The 18496-nt window shown below is 51.1% G+C and overlaps 1 protein-coding gene across 2 annotated transcripts; it reads right to left on the bottom strand.

Moving 5' to 3' along the window:
- Positions 1 to 9078: 9078 nt before the first annotated feature.
- Slc25a10 (solute carrier family 25 member 10) lies at positions 9079 to 16578 on the bottom strand. Of its 2 annotated transcripts, none has more exons than XM_017596977.3 (11): positions 14586 to 16314; positions 13815 to 13934; positions 13293 to 13407; positions 13159 to 13207; positions 12878 to 12919; positions 11887 to 11930; positions 11630 to 11700; positions 11204 to 11296; positions 10898 to 10975; positions 10333 to 10389; positions 9079 to 10240 (listed from the first exon to the last, which is right to left on the bottom strand). In XM_017596977.3, exons 1-11 carry the CDS (start codon positions 14616 to 14618, stop codon positions 10139 to 10141), a joined length of 804 nt encoding a protein of 267 aa, XP_017452466.1. In that variant the 5' UTR covers positions 14619 to 16314; the 3' UTR covers positions 9079 to 10138. The 2 variants fall into 2 exon arrangements, with proteins under 2 accessions (XP_017452466.1, NP_596909.1); NM_133418.2 differs by lacking the exon at positions 14586 to 16314 and adding an exon at positions 16456 to 16578 and having other exon boundaries at positions 9117 to 10240.
- Positions 16579 to 18496: the final 1918 nt, after the last annotated feature.

Genomic DNA, 18496 nt, shown 5'->3' with positions numbered 1-18496 from the left:
TGCAGTTCTGTTTCTGGCTAACTGCTCTTTCTTCCTAACTGAATTATGTCGGCCTGGGATATAGTTTCTGTGCTTAGATGCTCACCCTGATAAAGGCTCGTGGCTACACCGGGATCTGGAACATACAGTGTAGTTCCTTGCTGGCAAATAAGACTTCTCTGGTAGATACCCCACAACAATTTTTAGGAGGCCACACAGACCTTTTCTAACCTGCAAAACCTCTTAAACCCTTGAGGTGGCTCTACTGAAGCAGAATCCAGACTAGCCTCCACCAGGGAGGTACAGTTGGTGGCATGTCACGGTCTACCTGTGGAGAACACAGACCTGCTAGGACCATGACTGTGGTCGAGAAAACGACTAATGACCCAGGAAATATCCTAGAGGGTGTGGTGTAAGCTAATCAGAAAGAGAAAGGAGGGGCAGGACTGGAACGTTGTAAGGGTCACCTTTGTACTGTGGGGGTAATTTGCTTCTGTGCTGTAGGGGTAACCTCTGTGCTGTAGGGGTCACCTCTGAGCTGTAGGGGTCACCTCTGTGCTGTAGGGGTCACCTCTGTGCTGTAGGGGTCACCTCTGTGCTGTAGGGGTCACCTTTGAGCTGTAGGGGTCACCTCTGTGCTGTAGGGGTCACCTCTGTGCTGTAGGGGTCACCTCTGAGCTGTAGGGGTCACCTCTGTGCTGTAGGGGTCACCTCTGAGCTGTAGGGGTCACCTCTGTGCTGTAGGGGTCACCTCTGAGCTGTAGGGGTCACCTCTGTGTTATAAGGGTCACCTCTGAGCTGTAGGGGTCACTTCTGTGTTATAAGGGTCACCTTTGTGCTGTAGGGGTCACTTCTGTGTTATAAGAGTCACCTCTGAGCTGTAGGGGTCACTTCTGTGTTATAAGAGTCACCCCTGAGCTGTAGGGGTCACTTCTGTGTTATAAGAGTCGCCTCTGGGGGTTGGGGATTTGGCTCAGTGGCAGAGCGCTTGCCTAGGAAGCGCAAGGCCCTGGGTTTGGTCCCCAGCTCCGGAAAAAAAAAAAAAAAAAAAAAAAGTCGCCTCTGAGCTGTAGGGTCAACTTTATGATGAAGGTGTCGCCTCCTCTAGAGATGGAGAAAAGGTCCACTATGGGGGTCAGTTCGGCAGCCACACCTTTCATCCATAGTTAAGAGAGGCTCAGGAGGGGAGTGGGGCAGGGAGGCTGCAAGAAGAGCAAAAGAAACTGACAGGCTGGTCTCGAGCTGTTTTAATATCTTAATATCATTTCTCTTCTGTGATATCGCCTTCTGTGGTATTGCCTCGGGTTGACTACAAGGATCTGAATGTGGTCTGGGAGGAAGAAGATAGACTGAGCTCCACAGAATGTTATGGAATGCTTTGCTGGGCTCAGGAAGAAGTGTTACTCGGCACCGTCAAAAGGCACAGAGTTGTGCGTGGTGGTGAATGCCTTTAATTCCAGCAGAGTTGGGTGAATCTCTGTGAGTTCTACACAGTGAGTTCTAGGACAGCCAGGGCTACATAGAGAAACATTGTTTCAACAAACAAAAAGGCACAACAGGGCTGGGAGAAGGCTCCCAGAGGGTAAACATGCCCTGACATCAGCCTGCTGACCTGACCTCAGTTCCTGGCACTGGCATGGTAGAAAGAGAGAACCCACTCATGAAATTTGCCCTTTGACCTCCCACCCTCCCACCCACATGCACAATAATTAATTAATGTTAAAAATAAATACAAAGGGGCTGGAGAGAGCGCTCAATAGTTAAGATCAAGGGCTATTCTTGGGTAGGACCTAAACTCAATTCCCAATACCCAACATTAGGTGGCTTACGACTAACCTGTAACAGCTCCAGGAGGTCAGCTGCCTCTGAGGGCACCTACATTCGTTCGTGTGTGTGTGTGTGTGTGTGTGTGTGTGTGTGTGTGTGTGTGTGTGTGTGCGTGCGCGCGCGCGTGTGTGCGCGCACGCGTGTGCACATATACACACAGTGTAAAAATAAAATATAATAATAATAAAATTAAAACCTCAACTGTGGAGATTGCTCAGCAGTTGTTGCTAAAATTCCTTCTTCGGGAAGCAACATGCATGAGCAATGTCTACTCAACATACATGAGCAATGTCTACTCAACATGCACGAGCAATGTCTACTCAACATGCACGAGCAATGTCTACTCAACATGCACGAGCAATGTCTACTCAACATGCACGAGCAATGTCTACTCAACATGCACGAGCAATGTCTACTCAACATGCACGAGCAATGTCTACTCAACATGCACGAGCAATGTCTACTCAACATACATGAGCAATGTCTACTCAACATACATGAGCAATGTCTACTCAAAAACAATCAGGGGCGACTCTGCCAAAGTTCGGTCTGAGGAACCAATGAGTTTATTGGGCTATTTGCAGTGTATGGGTGAAGGGTTACTTGTGGGGTTGGGGGTGCTCCTCCCTCTCAACAGGCCACCCAGCAGGAACCAGGGATTCCTCATAGCTGTACTGATGAAGCCCTGCTGCCTGAAGCCTCAGGTAACTCAGGTAACTCAGGTGTCATGGCTTACAACGGATATTGGGAGTTGGTTACTCAGATGAGGGTCTCATGACCCTCCCTGACCCTCTTTGGGTGTAAACGGTCAGTAAGTCCAGCGAGAATCTTTTTGTAAAGTGGGGTAATAGCGGAATTCCCCAAGATCGCTGGCTTGGAGAACAGTCACAACATACTACTCTTGCAACAGACTCCTGTTTCAGGAAAAGCAACGCCCTTATCTTGCTTCTGAAGGAACTTCTTTTTTTTTTTTTTAAAGTTTTATTTATTATATATAAGTACACTGTAGCTGTCTTCAGACACACCAGAAGAGGGCATTGAATCCCATTACAGATGGTTGTGAGCCCCCATGTGGTTGCTGGGAATTGAACTCAGGATCTCTGGAAGAGAAGTCAGTGCTCTTTTTTTTTTCTTTTCTTTTCTTTTCTTTTCTTTTCTTTTCTTTTTTTTCGGAGCTGGGGACTGAACCTAGGGCCTTGCTCTACCACTGAGCTAAATCCCCAACCCCGCAGTTGGTGCTCTTAACTGCTGAGCCATCTCTCCAGCCCCTGAAGGAACTTCTTATGTGTGTGCGCACACACAAAGACATACACACACACAAATAAAAGCAATTACAGTTTTTACTGCCTTTTCGAGACAGGGTTTCTCTGTGTAGTCCTGGCTGTCCTGAGACTCATCTGTAGACCAGTCTGGCCTCAAACTCAGAGATCTGCCTGGCCCTGCCTCCTGAGTGCTGAGATTAAAGGTATGTGCCACCGTACCTGGTGGAAAAATAAATTCAAAAATTAAAAACACCTTATTTTATATTTTTGGGTGTTTTGCTGGTGTGTTTGTCTATGAACCACATCCAGTACCCAAGAGAGCCAGAGAGGGTTCTGGACCTCCAGAACAGGAGTTACGAAATCATTTTGAGCTGTCATGTGGGTGCAGGGAACTGATCCTGACCTTTCTACAAAACCAGCAAATGCTCCTAACCACTGAGCCATCTCTCCAACCCCTACCAAACAAATATTAAAAATAAATAAGCAAGTAAAAAGTTGGGGTTGGGGATTTAGCTCAGTGGTAGAGCGCTTGCCTAGCAAGCGCAAGGCCCTGGGTTCAGTCCCTAGCTCGGAAAAAAAGAAAAAAAAAAGTCACAGTGGGGTAGTGGTGGGCCTTTGAGCTCAGCACTCAGAAAGCACAGACATGTGAGTCTGAGCTTGATGCCCATCACCACCCCCAAACATCCCCAAACAAACAAAGGAGACCAACCAAACAACGACAATAAAACTCCACCCCACACTGAAACCTTATTGATAACACCGTTCAAAGTGTTGGTACATACCTGTAATCCCAGCTGGTAGGAGGCTGCGGCAGGAGGATTTGGAGTTAAAGGTCCCTGTGGGCTACATAGAGATACTGTGTTGGCTAATTTTATATTAACTTGCTAGAGTCATCTGAAAAGAAGAAATCCCAATTGAGAAAATGCCTCTACAGGATTGGGTTGTAGGACATTTCTTTATTAGTTGATTGATGTGGGAATGCTCAGCCCATTGTGGGTGGAGACATCCCTGGGTTGGCTTCCTTATTGTGTTGGGTTCTATAAAAAAAAAAGCAGGCTAAGCAAATCATATGAAACAAGCCAGTTAGTAGCAGCCCTCCCTGGTCTCTGCATCTCCTGCCTTCAGGCTCCTGACCTGCTTGAGTTCCTGTCCTGACTTGGATGGTGAACAGTATTGGGGATTATAAATCAAATAAGCCCTTCCCCAAGTTGCTATTGTTCGTGGTGTTTCACAGTAATCCTAAGATAGATACCTTGTTTCAAATGTGTCAAATGAAACAAAATCAAAGAAGAAATACAACAGAACTGGCTTTGGAAGTCTGAAGTCTCAGGGCTAACCTGAGCTACATAGGTAGCAGACCTGATTTCATTTCCAGGAAGAAGGGAACTTCAGAAGCTGGGGACCCTGTTGGCTCTACACTTTCCCAGAATTAGCTGACAAAGGCAGTTCCCCTAGGACCTTACATCTAAAGATGCTGACGTCTTTCACCTAAAAATCCCACATAAACCTCGCCCAAAGGGTGGGAGTGGGTTAGATGCTCTCAGAAATGGGTTCTTATCAAAATCTCACCAGATACCCATCCCACGAAGAGCTGTGGCTGTCTGCATGTATGTGTGAAGGTGTCATATCCACTGAAACTGGAGTTAAAGGCAGTTATGAGCTGCCATGTGGGTACTGGGATTTGAACTCGGGTCCACTGGAAGAGCTAGTACTCCAGACTGCTGAGCCATCTCTCCAGCCCCAAGACCAAAGATGAATGAACGAATAAACGAAAGAATGAATGAATGAATGAAAAGTAAGGGCTGGATACATGGCTCTGAGGTTAAGAATGGTTGCTACTCGGGGTTGGGGATTTAGCTCAGTGGTAGAGTGCTTGCCTAGCAAGCGCAAGGCCGTGGGTTCGGTCCCCAGCTCCGAAAAAAAGAAAAGAAAAGAAAAAAAAAAAAGAAAAAAAATAAAGAATGGTTGCTACTCTTGCAGAAGATCAAAGTTGGCTTTCTCCCAGCACCCAAGTCCAAGGGCTCACAACTACCTTAATTCCAGGGGCTCTGATGCCTCCTTCTGGACCTTAAGTGCAACTACACTCACCTAGACCCAGACCAACCTACGACAGACAAACAAACACACATATACTAGACAGACAGACACACATATACATAACATTCCTCAAAAATTCTTAAAGCTAGGTGGTCTTGGCGCACTCCTTTCTTTAATCCCAGCACTCGGAGGCAGAGGCAGAGGCAGAGGCAGAGGCAGAGGCAGAGGCAGAGGCAGAGGCAGAGGCAGAGGCAGAGGCAGAGGCAGAGGCAGAGGCAGAGGCAGAGGCAGAGGCAGAGGCAGAGGCAGAGGCAGAGGCAGGTGGATTTCTGTGAGTTTAAGGCACAGCAAGGCCCAGGACAGTCAGGGAAGGACACACAGAGAAACCCTGTCTCAAAAAAAAAAAAAAAAAAAAAAAAAAAAAAAAAAAAAAGGGGGAGATGTCTCAGCAGTTAAGAGCACTGACTGCGGGGCTGGGGATTTAGCTCAGTGGTAGAGCGCTTACCTAGGAAGCGCAAGGCCCTGGGTTCGGTCCCCAGCTCCGAAAAAAAGAACCAAAAAAAAAAAAAAAAAAAAAAAAAGCACTGACTGCTCTTCCAGAGGACCTGAGTTCAATTCCCAGCAACCACATGGTGGCTCAGAACCATCTGTAATGGAATCTGATGCCCTCTTCTGGTGTCTGAAGACAGCCACAGTGTACTCATATAAATAAATAAATAAATAAATAAATAAATAAATAAATAAATACAAATAAAATGAATGAATTAATTAATCTTTTTTTTTTTAAAGCGGGCTGGAGTGGTAGACTTGGGCTTACCATACATAAGGCTATAGGTTCTACACTCAGCTCCAGAAAGGAGAGCAAGCGAACCAGAAAACACACAAGCCGGAGAGCAAGTGATGGAGGACACAGAGAGACAGAGATAGAGACTGCTCTATGACCTGACCCATGAAGCCACATATTGCAGCAGCAACGAATACTCAGAGTAACCAGTCAGTCATTAATTTCAGCTTCCTTTTTTTTTTTTTTTTGGTTCTTTTTTTCGGAGCTGGGGACCGAACCCAGGGCCTTGCGCTTGCTAGGCAAGCGCTCTACCACTGAGCTAAATCCCCAACCCCTAATTTCAGCTTCCTTAATTGTTGTTCCCACTTCCAACTCCGGGACAATCAGAAACAAGAGTGACCGGATCACTGGCACACAGGGCTGATGGATTACAGGGCAAACTCCTGCCTCCTCCGTCAGACTGGGGCCTTTTGTTTCTTTCTTTGACTGTCTCTATCAAGGCCAAAGTATAGCTAGCCACTTTTTTTTTTTTAAGATTTACTCATTTATTATATATAAGTACACTGTAGCTGTCTTCAGATACACCAGAAGAGGGCATCGGATCTCTTTACAGATGGTTGTGAGCCCCCATGTGGTTGCTGGGAATTGAACTCAGGACCTCTGGAAGAGTAATCGGGTGCTCTTAACCGCTGAGCCATCTCTCCAGCCCAGCCAGCCACTTTCTGCGTCAGCCCAAGATGGGACAGCCTCTCCTGCTACATAGGACAGCCTTTCGCCTGCTCCCATTAGTGATATTGATATATATGTGTGTATGTATGTATGTATGTATGTATGTATGTATGTATGTATGTATATATGCATATGTATATGTGTGTGTGTGCCCATGCGTTCTGGTACCTGAGGAAATCACAAGGTAGGTATGCTCTATCTATCTATCTATCTATCTATCTATCTATCTATCTATCATCTATCTATCAATCTATCATCTATCTATCTATCATCTATCTATCAATCTATCATCTATCTATCTATCTATCTATCTATCTATCTATCTATCTATCTATCTATCTATCTCTACAGTGTGTGTACCTGAGGAGACCACAAGGTAGGTACCAGATCTCCTGGAAGTAGCGACACAGGCAGTTGTGAGTACTTGGGTACACTGACATGGGAACTGAACTCCGGTCCTCTCAACCAATGAGCTGTCTCTCCTGCTCTCTATCTGATATCTGGCCCATGGGACTGTGATCTAGGATAATTAATCAGTGTGTATGGTGTGAAGTAAGCACAGAACTTCATCCCTGAACACATGGGCAACTCTCACGGCAGCGTTTATTGAAAAGACAATTGTGTGTCTACACATGTCCATGAGTACATGTTTAGAGGCCAGAGGTCAATGTCAGCGCCTTCCTCTCTCCATCTTTCGACAGTGTCTCTCATTAGACCTACCTGGATCTTGCCAACTTGACTGGATTGACTGCTGGCCAGAGAGCCTGCCGCCCCTGCCCCCCTTCCCCCAGGATCCACCCAGGGATCCAAACTTGGTTCTTGTTCACACAGCACGCGCACGCGCGCCCACACACACACACACTTGAAGTGTTTTTTTATTTTTTTTTCTTTGTACACATGTCCTGACACCTCTGCTGGCAGTAAAAAGTAACTTTTCACTTTTTGGTGAACTATAAAGTCATTCTTTAGGAAAAAAAGACCTAAGGTTGACAGAAAAGTGCTGACGGCTCAGGCCTTGGAGCTGTGCCCAGGGTCCAAGTGGAAATTAGCTCTTAGCCTACAACACAACAATGGGAGTGAGGCTAGCCCACTGCTCTCCTCTCTCTGTGAAGAGTGACGGCCCCTAGGATGGCACCCCTCTCTGCCTGTCCTCTGACCTGCCCTAGTTGTTTCCCCTTCCCCTCAGTAGCTCTCCATGCAGGGGTAGGAAGCTTTTCCAGCTGCCCTCCCCTGTGGTAGGGAGACCATGGTGCCTACCTTAGCTTATGCACCTTGCCCTGCAGGGCCTGTTGCCAGGCCTGACCCCACCAAACCAGACTGGGTACTTTCTCACCTCCAGGGAGATTTTGGAAAGTCATGTGTAGTATTAGTTTCCCCAGTAGCCCTGGTGCCACAGATAAGACCTGCTCCAGGCTCCAAACCAAAGCTGCTCTGTAAGTTTGACCAGCTAGTGGTTTCTGGTTTAGGGACAAGTTCTTGGAAGTTGGCTGGGGTCTGGAGAAGCAGCTCCATCTGTGTCTCCCCTGCACTATCCCAACCAGAATGCTTACCCAAGTTGCAATCTGGTTTTGTGGGCCAACAGGTGGAATGCCAGTCTAATTTTCTCCACGGGCTTTAGGGTTACACCTTACAACTGCACCCCACCTGCCCCCTTGAGTCAGGACCTTGTTCAATACCTAATGCTGGCCTTGGACACGTGATCTGCCTCTCATGTGCAGGGATTGTAGGTATGAGCCACTGCACACAGAACAAACTTCTGTTTCCTTGAGACAATGTTTGAGTGCAAGTCTAGTCTACCGAGGTTCCACAAAACGTACACAGCCTTGGCTAGCCTGGAACTTGCTATCTAGATGAGCTAGCCCACAGTTATAATGGGAAGGGGGAGGCAGAGTATCACATGTGAGGTATACAGGAGAGGCTGGCCATGTGGCTGCCACAGTGCATGTTTACCAAGGGCCAAGCCCAGGGTTTGGCCCAACACCGTAGAGCCTGGTACCCACAAGGTCTAGTCATTAGGTATTCTGGAGTTTACCTATGACACGATAGCACCTGGGCTGTGGTTCCTGAAGTTGGGTTTCTTCTGACCCAAGCGTAAAGTTTTATTCAGAGCTGTGGTCCTGGTACCCCTAGCTGACATCCTGCTTCTGTTTACATACTTGGAATACTCCTAGGCCCAGCCTAGGCCAGTACAACTGCCATAGCCTGGGCCTCTCAGTCTGTTGGCATTCATTATAGACCCCAGGGCATCCTCAATTCTATGCTGGCTGGCCAGCGACCAACTGCATGGGACTGGCTCTAGAGAGACCTGCTGCTGTTGGTATTTCCCTTTCCTCCCGCCCACTGTCTAAGAATTCTCCCCATAGGTTCTACCATGCAAGTGGTTCTGATTTTGTGGATTCAAAGTGACAAGACAGCATTGTCCTTAGTGGTGAAGAAGCTCAAAGAACTGCCAGCCCCGGAGTGGGTGAGGAGTGTGCAGGGAAGAGAGAAGCCTCCCAGGCCACTTGGTTTATTAGATCCTGAAGAGAGATGTAGGCAGTGCCCCTGGGCCCACTGCCACCTCCTGCACCTCCTGGGTGAGGGCCTGGTGCTGAGGGGAGGCAAACGGGCACAGGGCCCAACCTCACGTTGATATACACACAACCCCAATTTGAGGGAAAACAGGCTGCTTTGAAGCCTGAGGGATGGTGAGGGGTGACCCCTGCCATACGGGAAGACAGGTCCTAGGAGGACACATAGAATGAATCCATCATAGCCCCAGCTCCAGCATGAGCCCCTGGCCCTGGGGGAAGCCAGGCAAGGGAGGGCACAGGTGTATGAGGGACACAGCCAGTTCCTGATGATGGTAGTGGCTGCTGAGTAGGAGGGTTCCGCAAAACTGACTCTTAAAGCAGCCAACGCTGAGCACGGGAGGTGCACAGGGAACCCCAGGTACTTTCTCCGGACTCCGCGGTCATGGCGTTTGCTGGTGATCTGTGCTGCTGCCCTGTTCCCTCTCCTGAAGGCACTACCTTCCAGAACACTGCACGGTGGTCCCTCTTGTGACGTAAGTGCATGCGTGTATGTGTGTGCGTGCGTGCTCTAGTCATTTGGTAAGCAGAAGCTGCCAGGGGCTGTACCCTGCCACACTACCCAAGTCCTGGGTGGAAGCTGTTCAGTGGGCCAGCAGGAGCAGGAAGTGTACTCAGCTTCTCCGGGCTTGACAGGCAGGGCAGGGTAGCAGCCAGGGAGGTGGGGACAGTGACACCAGCCAGGCCAGACCTCTTCTGAGTGAATCATCGGGTAGGAAGATGGGACGTCCCAGTGGGGAGAGCCTGGGAGCCAGTAGGGCAGAGGTGCCACTTCAGTGGGGCCAAGGCAGGGTCGGAAGGCGTAGCCAGCAGCCCAAGGGTGGGAAGAACAGGAATCTGCTAGGGATCAGCACGGGCCCAGGCCAAGGAGGAAGGGAGCCCACTCCCTTCCTACTCTTCCAAGGGGCTCAGCACAGCGACTGAGCGCAGCCCAGGTGTCCCTGGCGGTGTCAGGTTGCCACTTTGATACCGAAGTGCTTCCGCAGCTGCTCCAGGAACATGAAGGTAAGCACGGTGTGGGGGACGAGACGGACGCCCGCAGGAACGAGACCCTGGGTGGAGACGCCAGAGGGAGAGAGGTCAGGTCCAAGGAGACCCAGGCTAGTTGCTCTCCCATGCCCACCAGCCCCACTGCCCCACACACCTTGAAAAAGGCCTGTGGTCCAAGCTTTGCTGTCTCCACGGCACAATGGAAAACACCCTGCAAGAAACAGTCAAAGGAGATGGGAGGCTTCTCACTCAAAGGCACAGATGAACCCTCCAGGCACAGGAGGGCACCGCAGCTCTTGAGCATTCCCAGGGACATGGCAGGAGCCTGAACTGAAAGCAGCTCAGAATGTCATTGATTAGGGACAGAAGAACAAAAGTCACTTCGGCCAAGTTGATGGATTCCTGAGATAGCCAACCACACTGGCTCAAGACAAGACACTGGTCAGATTCTACTGACTGTGTGAAGTGAATGGCTTCCTCTGTAAAATAAAAACCAAGGCCAAGGCCTTGGAAAAGTACAGCCCCACCCCCAGGCAAGTGCTACCCAGAGTTGAGCAATGGAAAGGAGCAGGGGACAACTGTCTCTAGGCTCCCATGCCCCAGTGGGAACCAAACCCGTCTCTGGGATAAGAGTACAGGGCTGAGAGTGAGGAGGCCTCAAGCACGGCTATAGATGGCAGGAACCCTGCCCAGCCCTGGAGCATGCAGCCTGGTCTTACCTGATACTCGCCCTTGGAGTTCATCAAGCGAGTCTTCAGCACGTCCAGGGGCTGGCAGAGAAATGTGGCACATCCGCCCTGGGGAGGCAATTTGCCAACGGTCCTTGGGGCATGCTCAAGCCCTCACCGCACCCCTACCCACAGGCCACCTTAAAAGAACCCTTCTCTCCATTCCTGAGTGTCCCAGGGCTGCAAGACCCGGGTCTCCAAGAGGTGAGGCAGGAATTGTCTTGGCCTGGGCTAACTTGTGAACTTGGTTAAGAGAGGCTGTGCCAGGCTTGCCCCATCCCCATGCGGGGCGCTTACCGCAATGAAACTGGAGAGGAAGTGGGTGAAAATGTTGTCACTCAGGTACCCAGTACTGAGAACCAGCTGCTTGGCCTGGTCGTAGCAGGACAGCTGCATGTAGAAATGGGGATGGTTATGGCCAGAGAAGCCCCCCAAACCAGGGATAGTAGTGGACAGGGTTCGCAGGACAACATTTGACAGTGAGTAAGCACCCGCTGGCACCTGCCGTCACCTGCATTATCACACCTGGACATGCAGGTAAGGATCTGCCTCAAAGTCAGACGCAGGCTGTGGCTGAGCCCACCTGTGCCCACCCTCTCCCAGGACAGCACAAACCTCCCCAAGGTTCCCAGAGCTCACTGCTATGCTGTATTAATCTCCGAGGATACAGGCCATAGGACATATGTGTTTGTCCATAAGCCCCATCCTGCACAGGACCCCTACCTGGCCCACAGTGACGAGGGCCCCACGGCTGGATGCCATGGTTGCTCCAGAGAAGAGCTTCTTCAGGCCTTCTGCAGGAAGAAGTGACAGGTGACATCAGTCTACACCTCAGGCCACCCCAACATTACCCTTGACTGCCCACCCTGCCTGTTTCCTCAGGCTGTTTTCCCACCCCAAGATCACCAGCTCATATATGTAAACATGTACCCCCAAATTCATACATGTTTACAATCACGTAAAATTCCTTTCCTTCTCACCTTCACGGGCTACACGGTACAGACCATCCAGGGCGTGAGAGTAGCTGTTGGTGACAAAGATGGACTGATGAGGTTCACCACATCCCTCTGTTCTGCAGGGAACCCCAGGAAAAGCCACATCCCCACTGTGGGCCACACAACTCTTGCAACAACACTGTACTCAATGGGTACCTTGTTAAGGGTTCAAGGCCAGCCTGTGCTACCAAATGAGACTCTATCCCAAAATTAAATAAAAATAAGAAACTAGAAAGGAAGGAAGAAAGGAAGGAAGGAAGGAAGAAGGGAGGGAGGGAAGGCGGGAGGGAAGGAGGTTAGTTAGAAGGAAGAAAGTGGACCAGCCTAGTTTTGTGGAGGACAAACCAGGAGGACCATAGTTCAAGGACAACCTGAGCAAAAGGGGAGACAACACTGGAAACAGCCTGGATCCCCACAGGTGAAAGAAAAAGTGAGGTAGTTCAGACTATGAGAAGAAGGGACACCACACTGTCAGGAAGGGCAAGGAGCTGCTATAGAACACGCTGACCCCAAAGCCCCGTGTGGTGCCCAGGGGTAGCCTGGAGTCTAAAAGGAGAGCCTCCTACCTCAGGCTGTGAGCTCTTCTCTCATGTGTCCTACCCAGAGGGCTTTGAGGCTTGGGTGCCCGTGCATTTGTAGACACCTGACTAGGGCTATCCTCAGCTACCAAGAGGTCCTATGTGACAGTCCTGGTGTCAGCAGGTTCCAGCAGGCAGGTGTGGGGACAAACTCTGTTTAGTGAGGTTCTTCCCACAGGAAAGAACATAAATGTCTTAGGGGACCAGGCGACAGCCCTTAGTGACCCCAGGGTGACTGTGTGTGGTGGAGCCACTAGTCTCCTGTTCCATATGACCCACGAGCAAGTCAGGGAGTTCTGGTTACGTGACAGCAGAGCTGTGCAGGGGGTGAGGGGTGTCCTCCCTGGCCTGGCCTCTCACCTCTGTCCCCCACCTGGCCAAAGCCCACCCCTACTCACTTGCGGCGCTGGCTCAGGGGCAGCTTCATGTCATTCTGCATCCTGAAACGGTAAGACAGGCAGGGGTGGGTGGTGGGCTAGACATACATTTGCTCCCATGTCTTAGGTCAGCCTGGGGTCAGCAGTGCGGGACTGCTTACCCAAGGGAAGGATCATAGGACTTGGCTAAACCCAGGCTTAGAGTCTGAGTGGTTTGGCCCAGGCTGAGTGTACTGCAGAGTCTAGGAGTAATTTGGGCAAAGGCTTGCCTTGACTTTGCGGGAGGAGAGGCGCATACAAACCTGACATTGACCAAATCTGCTGGGGTCCCCACGAAGCCTCCAGTTAAACCTGTAGAGATATACCTGTCAGGGCCCGATGGTTCCCTGTGTCCCGGGCCTTTGCCCGGCCCTTGCCCTGACTACCCAGTGCTCACCACTGATGCCGCCCAGCAACACCTTGCTGTAGAAGGGGAGAGGCCCCTGGCTGTCCTTGGTCATGTAGTCCCGCATGGTCTCGTAGATAGCGAACCGGGTCAGGGAGTAGGTCATCTGGGGAGGGGGCCTGGCTCAGAGGACTGGGCACTCCACCCGGCCCTGTCATCATCCCATGGACCATGGGGACACCCAGTGTCCATTCTAAAGCCACTGAGCTTGCAAATAGCCAAGCCGATTCACAAACCCAGAGGAGCTGTTCCCAGTTGTTTTCAGCCTCAGTTTTCCCTCATGAAACTGGAAGGCAGCCCCCTGCCGCGCACCCACCCTTTGTCTCATCTGTGATAAATCTGAAGGGGGAAGAGAAAGTTGCTGAAGCTCCCTAAGGCTCCTTCACAGGACTGAGCCCCAGAGACAGCCCCTGAGGGGCTGGTTCCAAGACCTAGGAAACTGACATCAACAAGAGAGAAAAAAAACTTTTCATTTTAGGAACTCTGCCAGAGAACCAAGACGTAGGCACGCACCTGCCTGCACAGCGAGGCACTCAGGCCATTGTAGAGTGCCAGGAAGCCATCGGTTCGCACCACCTGCAGTGCCATTCCAGTCATTCGAAGCTTCACCTCCTGTTGGGTCTGCAAATGCACCTGTGCATAGGCAGGGAGGGTGTGTCATGTCCACGTAGAGCAAAGCTCTGACCCAGCCACCAGTTGTTAGAAACAAGATTGCAATGAGCCCACTGCCTGGGCCTTCACACAAGCTCTGATGAGGTAACTGCCAGGATCAATCAATTATTTCCCGATCTGTACCCTGTGGACTTGGTGCCGTCAGCATCCCTACCTAGAGGGGTGGAAACCAAGGCAGGGCAGTAGAGAGGTTCCAAAGGGCCTAAGGCTAGTGGGGTGTGCCTAGTCCTGGATCTATAATTGTAAATGCAGTAGTGACAATTACAGCCCTCAAGGCCTTGCTTCACCGCCTCTCCTGTCCTGGTGGCCTGAGGTCAGGCTCAGAATCTTTGGCCCTGCCCATTCCTGTCTCAGCCCTGGTACCGACTCCAAAGAAGCCTGTGCACAGCCAAAATGTGGCCCCCACAAGCACGCTCACACTCCTGCAACAAAGCCACAGGGAAAGAGCTAAGATAGTGAGGGCAGAGGGGGCCTGGTGCTCTGCCATTGGGACGTCCTTCTCCAGTAGTACACAGACCAAGAGGGACAGAGGAGGGTCAAGGGCTGTCCAAGGAACGGTGGCTGTGAGGATCACAGCTCCTGTGCATGAGGACACGAAGCTTTTCACAACACCTTTTCAGAGCTGACCAAGTAGCTCAGGCACATGATGCTAACACCCAGGTGGAGTCAGGAGGATCATGAGTTTGAGGTCAGTCTGAGGCAGAGTAAGATCCTGTCTTCTTAAAACAAAATCATACAAGTTTTCGAATGGTCTCCGTGAGCAGTCTTCACTGGGATACCCTGCCCACTGTCGACTGGCACCCGTCCCAGTGGTCACGCGTTCACAGCAGTCTTTCTCATTCCTCGGGGCAGCGAGAGAACATCCGAGTGGGGGTGGGGCTGAGAAGCAGTGAAACCCAGAGGGCACTTGAACAGTGAATGACCACCTGGGACTTTCACGTCACAGTCTATCAACACCCAAAAGGACTGTCTAGGAGTGAAGTGAATGAGTCTCCAGGGCCCACGCCTGGGTTAGCGAGCTAGCCCGATCGATCCCCATGACGGAGAAGGCTGCAGGTACATTTAGGAAAGGAAAATACAGTCAAGAAGTTCCTCCTAGAACAATCAGTACCTTCCTCTTCCTGATATAATACATGACAGAGGCAATGCCCAGGGGTTGGACCTGGTTGTTCTGCTCCCAGGAAACGTGAGGTTTCAGTCCTCACGTGTACCCAATGGCCAGTAATTCGAAAAGCTATCTGGGAGGGATAATGGGTGCCTGAAATCTCTGCACATGGAGGGCAGAAGCAGGAGTCCAAAGCCAGCATTATGCACAGGACAAGTTCAAGGTAAGCCTGGGCTACAAATAAATGATAAAGAAAGAAAAGTGATTACCTTTCTTAGGAAATTCAGTCCCTGAGAGGAGTCAGAGACTAGTTTAGACGCTTGAGCTAGTAGAAACTGCTTGAGGCTGGACCACCAGCTCAGACCTCAGGGGCCAATCGTGTGTGTGTGTGTGTGTGTGTGTGTGTGTGTGTGTGTGTGTGTGTGTATGAGGGAGGTGGCAGCCAGGGTGAATGCTCGCCCACAGGCTGAAGTAACAGCCAGAACCCCTTGGGCAGAGTGGGTTAAGTTCTTTGTTCTCTGTGGTAAGACAGAATCAGGAATAAATTCCCCGAGAATGTCCCTGGGGAACAGGAAGAAACTGTCTTAGTTTGCACTAAAAGTATTTTAAGGAAAAAACAAAACAAAACTACACAAAACCACGAGTCTCATTTGTTTCTCGGGGTGAGGTGGTCAATCTTACTGGTCAGAGCCCTATGAATTGAGGATCTCCTAGTTCACGAGGGACGGTGCTGATCCCAATATAGCAACGAATCAAACAGAAGCAGATGACCGAGGTCACACCACCACCCGGCCTGTTGCCTTGATTTCCATCCCCCAACCCCCACAGTAGGTGGTGTTAAGCACCCGGCAGTGGAAGTGCTCTGGTGTGCAGCGACCAGGCTGGTCTTTGGGTCTCAACACCTGCGCATATGCACAACTTTAACCAGAGTTGTCCGATGTTTGTGGCCAAGGAAAGGCTCAGAGTGGCCGAGTTCACACAAGTATTATAGCGCAGAGCTGAAGCTTAACAGCCATCTGTTAAGACGGGGACCGGGGGCGGGAGTGGGAGAGAGGGGACCTAACAGGTAAACTGAGGAACCGGATGTCCCCTCTGAGGCTTAGCTGTCTGTCACCTGCGGACGCCAGCTGCAGAGGGTCCCCGGGGATTTTTCCACCGCTGTCTACCGGGAAGTAAGCGTAGTGGCGCCCTCAGGGCCAAGGCCAGCAGCGCAGAGCGGGGCAGCCGGGGCTCAGGCCGTCGTGGGCGTCACCGGCGGTAATTACCTGGTGCGCAGTCAAGCGGCGGCCGAAGTAGGCGCCTTATAGGCGCCAGGCCCAGGATGGTCCCCAGCGCCTAGGGCTCACCGGCGCGCTCGGCCTTGAAACTCAGCCTCACCTTGAGCAGGTCTAGAGGGTGCGTGCAGCAGGCAGCTCCGCAGGAAGCCAGCCCTCCAAAGTACCAGCGAGACGTGCGTGCCTCAGCCATGGCCAGAGCAGCAGCGACCTGGCCCGACCCCGGTCTGCACCACAACTCCGGTTCCAGCCGCTTGACGCCCGGTTCAAAGTGCTACCGAGCGCCCGCGCCCGGTACAGCCAATGCGCCCGCGCGGCCCCAGGGGCGGGGCCTATGGACTCCGCCCGCCGCCGGACTCCGGCCTTGGGAGACTCCGCCTCTGCTCTTAAAGCGGCCGCAGCGAAGAACAGAGAGAGGCTATCCACTGGAGTCGACCATGAAATTGCTGGAGCTAGCCCATGGCCACCCCCACTCTCCACATTATGGCTTTGGTCTCATTTCCGAAGGCGCTCTGCCATTCAAGTCATCAGGAGGCTGGTTTTCTACCAGCACCCTCTAGCCCTAGCCTGAACTTGCGCCCTGGAGCTGACTTCGTGTGTTACGCAGGCGAAGGACACGTGCTGCAGCAGTGGACCTCTGTCCCCCATCCCCCCTCGAGGGCCCAGCCCCCGCCCAGATGTAGAGGGGGATGGAAACCTTCTTGAGGCCAGCTTGCAAATTAAATAGAAATCAGGGACAAAAGGCTCTTAGTAAAGGGTAGCAGTGCTCCTCCCCCACGCCTACACCCAGCGAGTCCCTGCCAAGTGCAACTCAGCTCAGGCCTTGCTGTGGACACAGCCCTAGGCAGCCACCATGGAGAGGGTTCTGGGCTGTGAATTCTTCATAGTTACTGGCTCAGGCTCCTTGGAGGCAGCTCCAGTTTGCCTGGTCCCAGAAGCCCATCTCTACCTCCCAACAATGGGCAAAGAAATCCACGTGTTTCTAGTTCGAGGGTGCACCTGTTAGGCAAGGTGAATTCCGAATCCAAAGGCTGCTTTAAGTCTGGCCACAAGAATAAAAAGGACACGTGCCCTACAGCTCTGGTTCAATAGCTATCTGAGGCAAAAGACAAAGTTAATATACACCTGGCAAACAGCTCCAGGTCCCGACTGACCCTGCTGAATATCCAAATTGAGTATGCAGCCCGGCCAACCAGCGCGGAGCAGTGAGGGAGGTATGAAGCGTGATGAACTCTAGGTGGCCTCCCTTGCTGAGATGCTTATTATCATAGTTCCAAGGTTGTGCGATACAAGATCTCCTGGCTGTGCTGCCTTGGCATGTCTCACCAAGTCCAGAAGCACCCTACACTGGAAGCCTATAACAATAAGGGAGTGAGGGGCACTCCCCACACTGGATCCATTCCTTTCCTACAGCAGGTACAGGCAACATGCCTACCTTGCTTGGGTCTGGGCAGGTCTCCAGATGCCAACATCTGATAACTTAGCTGAGCCACTGTGGGGTGGGTGGGAAAATGAATGACTGACCACTCAGTTGGTGTGAGACCAGGAGCATTATTTGGTCTTGCCTATACAGACCAGCCCTACCCAGAAACTGAGAAGCATCAGACATAAACTGCCAGGCCCGGCAAACAGGTCGTAAGCTAGAGGAAGCCTGGTTGCTGTTGAGCAAGAAAACAATGCTTTGTATGTAATACTGAAGACACCTTCAAAGCTACATGTAAGAATCATGTAAGAACCGTGGGCTACAGGACCAAGGGTTAGGACACAGAAGCAGGCCTAATCTTCACACAGCACAGGAACAAAGCTATGCCCAATTCTTTCTAGTCTGATTTGGTCCAAATCCAATAGCAGCCTAATTATGTGATCAGAATGGAGGTGACCAGGCTACAGATGTATACATATGTAGCCGGGGTTTGGGGATTTAGCTCAGTGGTAGGGCGCTTGCCTAGCAAGTGCGAGGCCCTGAGTTCAGTCCCCAGCTCCGAAAAAAAAGAAAAGAAAAAAACCATATGTAGCCTACCCTTCCTTGAGACAGCTGGAAACCATTACTGCCCAGAAACCTCTCAGTCCATGGGGTAAAGCTTACAAGGTACAGGACAAGGACAAGCCCCAACTGGAAAATGTAGGCCAGGAGTTAAGGATTT

Source organism: Rattus norvegicus, chromosome 10 (genome assembly GCF_036323735.1).
Source record: "Rattus norvegicus strain BN/NHsdMcwi chromosome 10, GRCr8, whole genome shotgun sequence".
Lineage (NCBI taxonomy): Eukaryota > Metazoa > Chordata > Mammalia > Rodentia > Muridae > Rattus > Rattus norvegicus.
Note: the sequence above shows the minus strand (reverse complement) of the source record. Positions and strands in the feature narration are given on the sequence as shown.

Coding starts and splice junctions, on each gene's coding strand:
- Slc25a10 (NM_133418.2), bottom strand. CDS start 16,545: ATGGCTGAGGCACGCACGTCTCGCTGGTACTTTGGAGGGCTGGCTTCC. Junction 11,701..11,886: donor GTACCGTGTAGCCCGTGAAG/GTGAGAAGGAAA, acceptor TTCTTCCTGCAG/AAGGCCTGAAGAAGCTCTTC. Junction 10,976..11,203: donor TCCTCTCCAGTTTCATTGCG/GTAAGCGCCCCG, acceptor TTGCCTCCCCAG/GGCGGATGTGCCACATTTCT.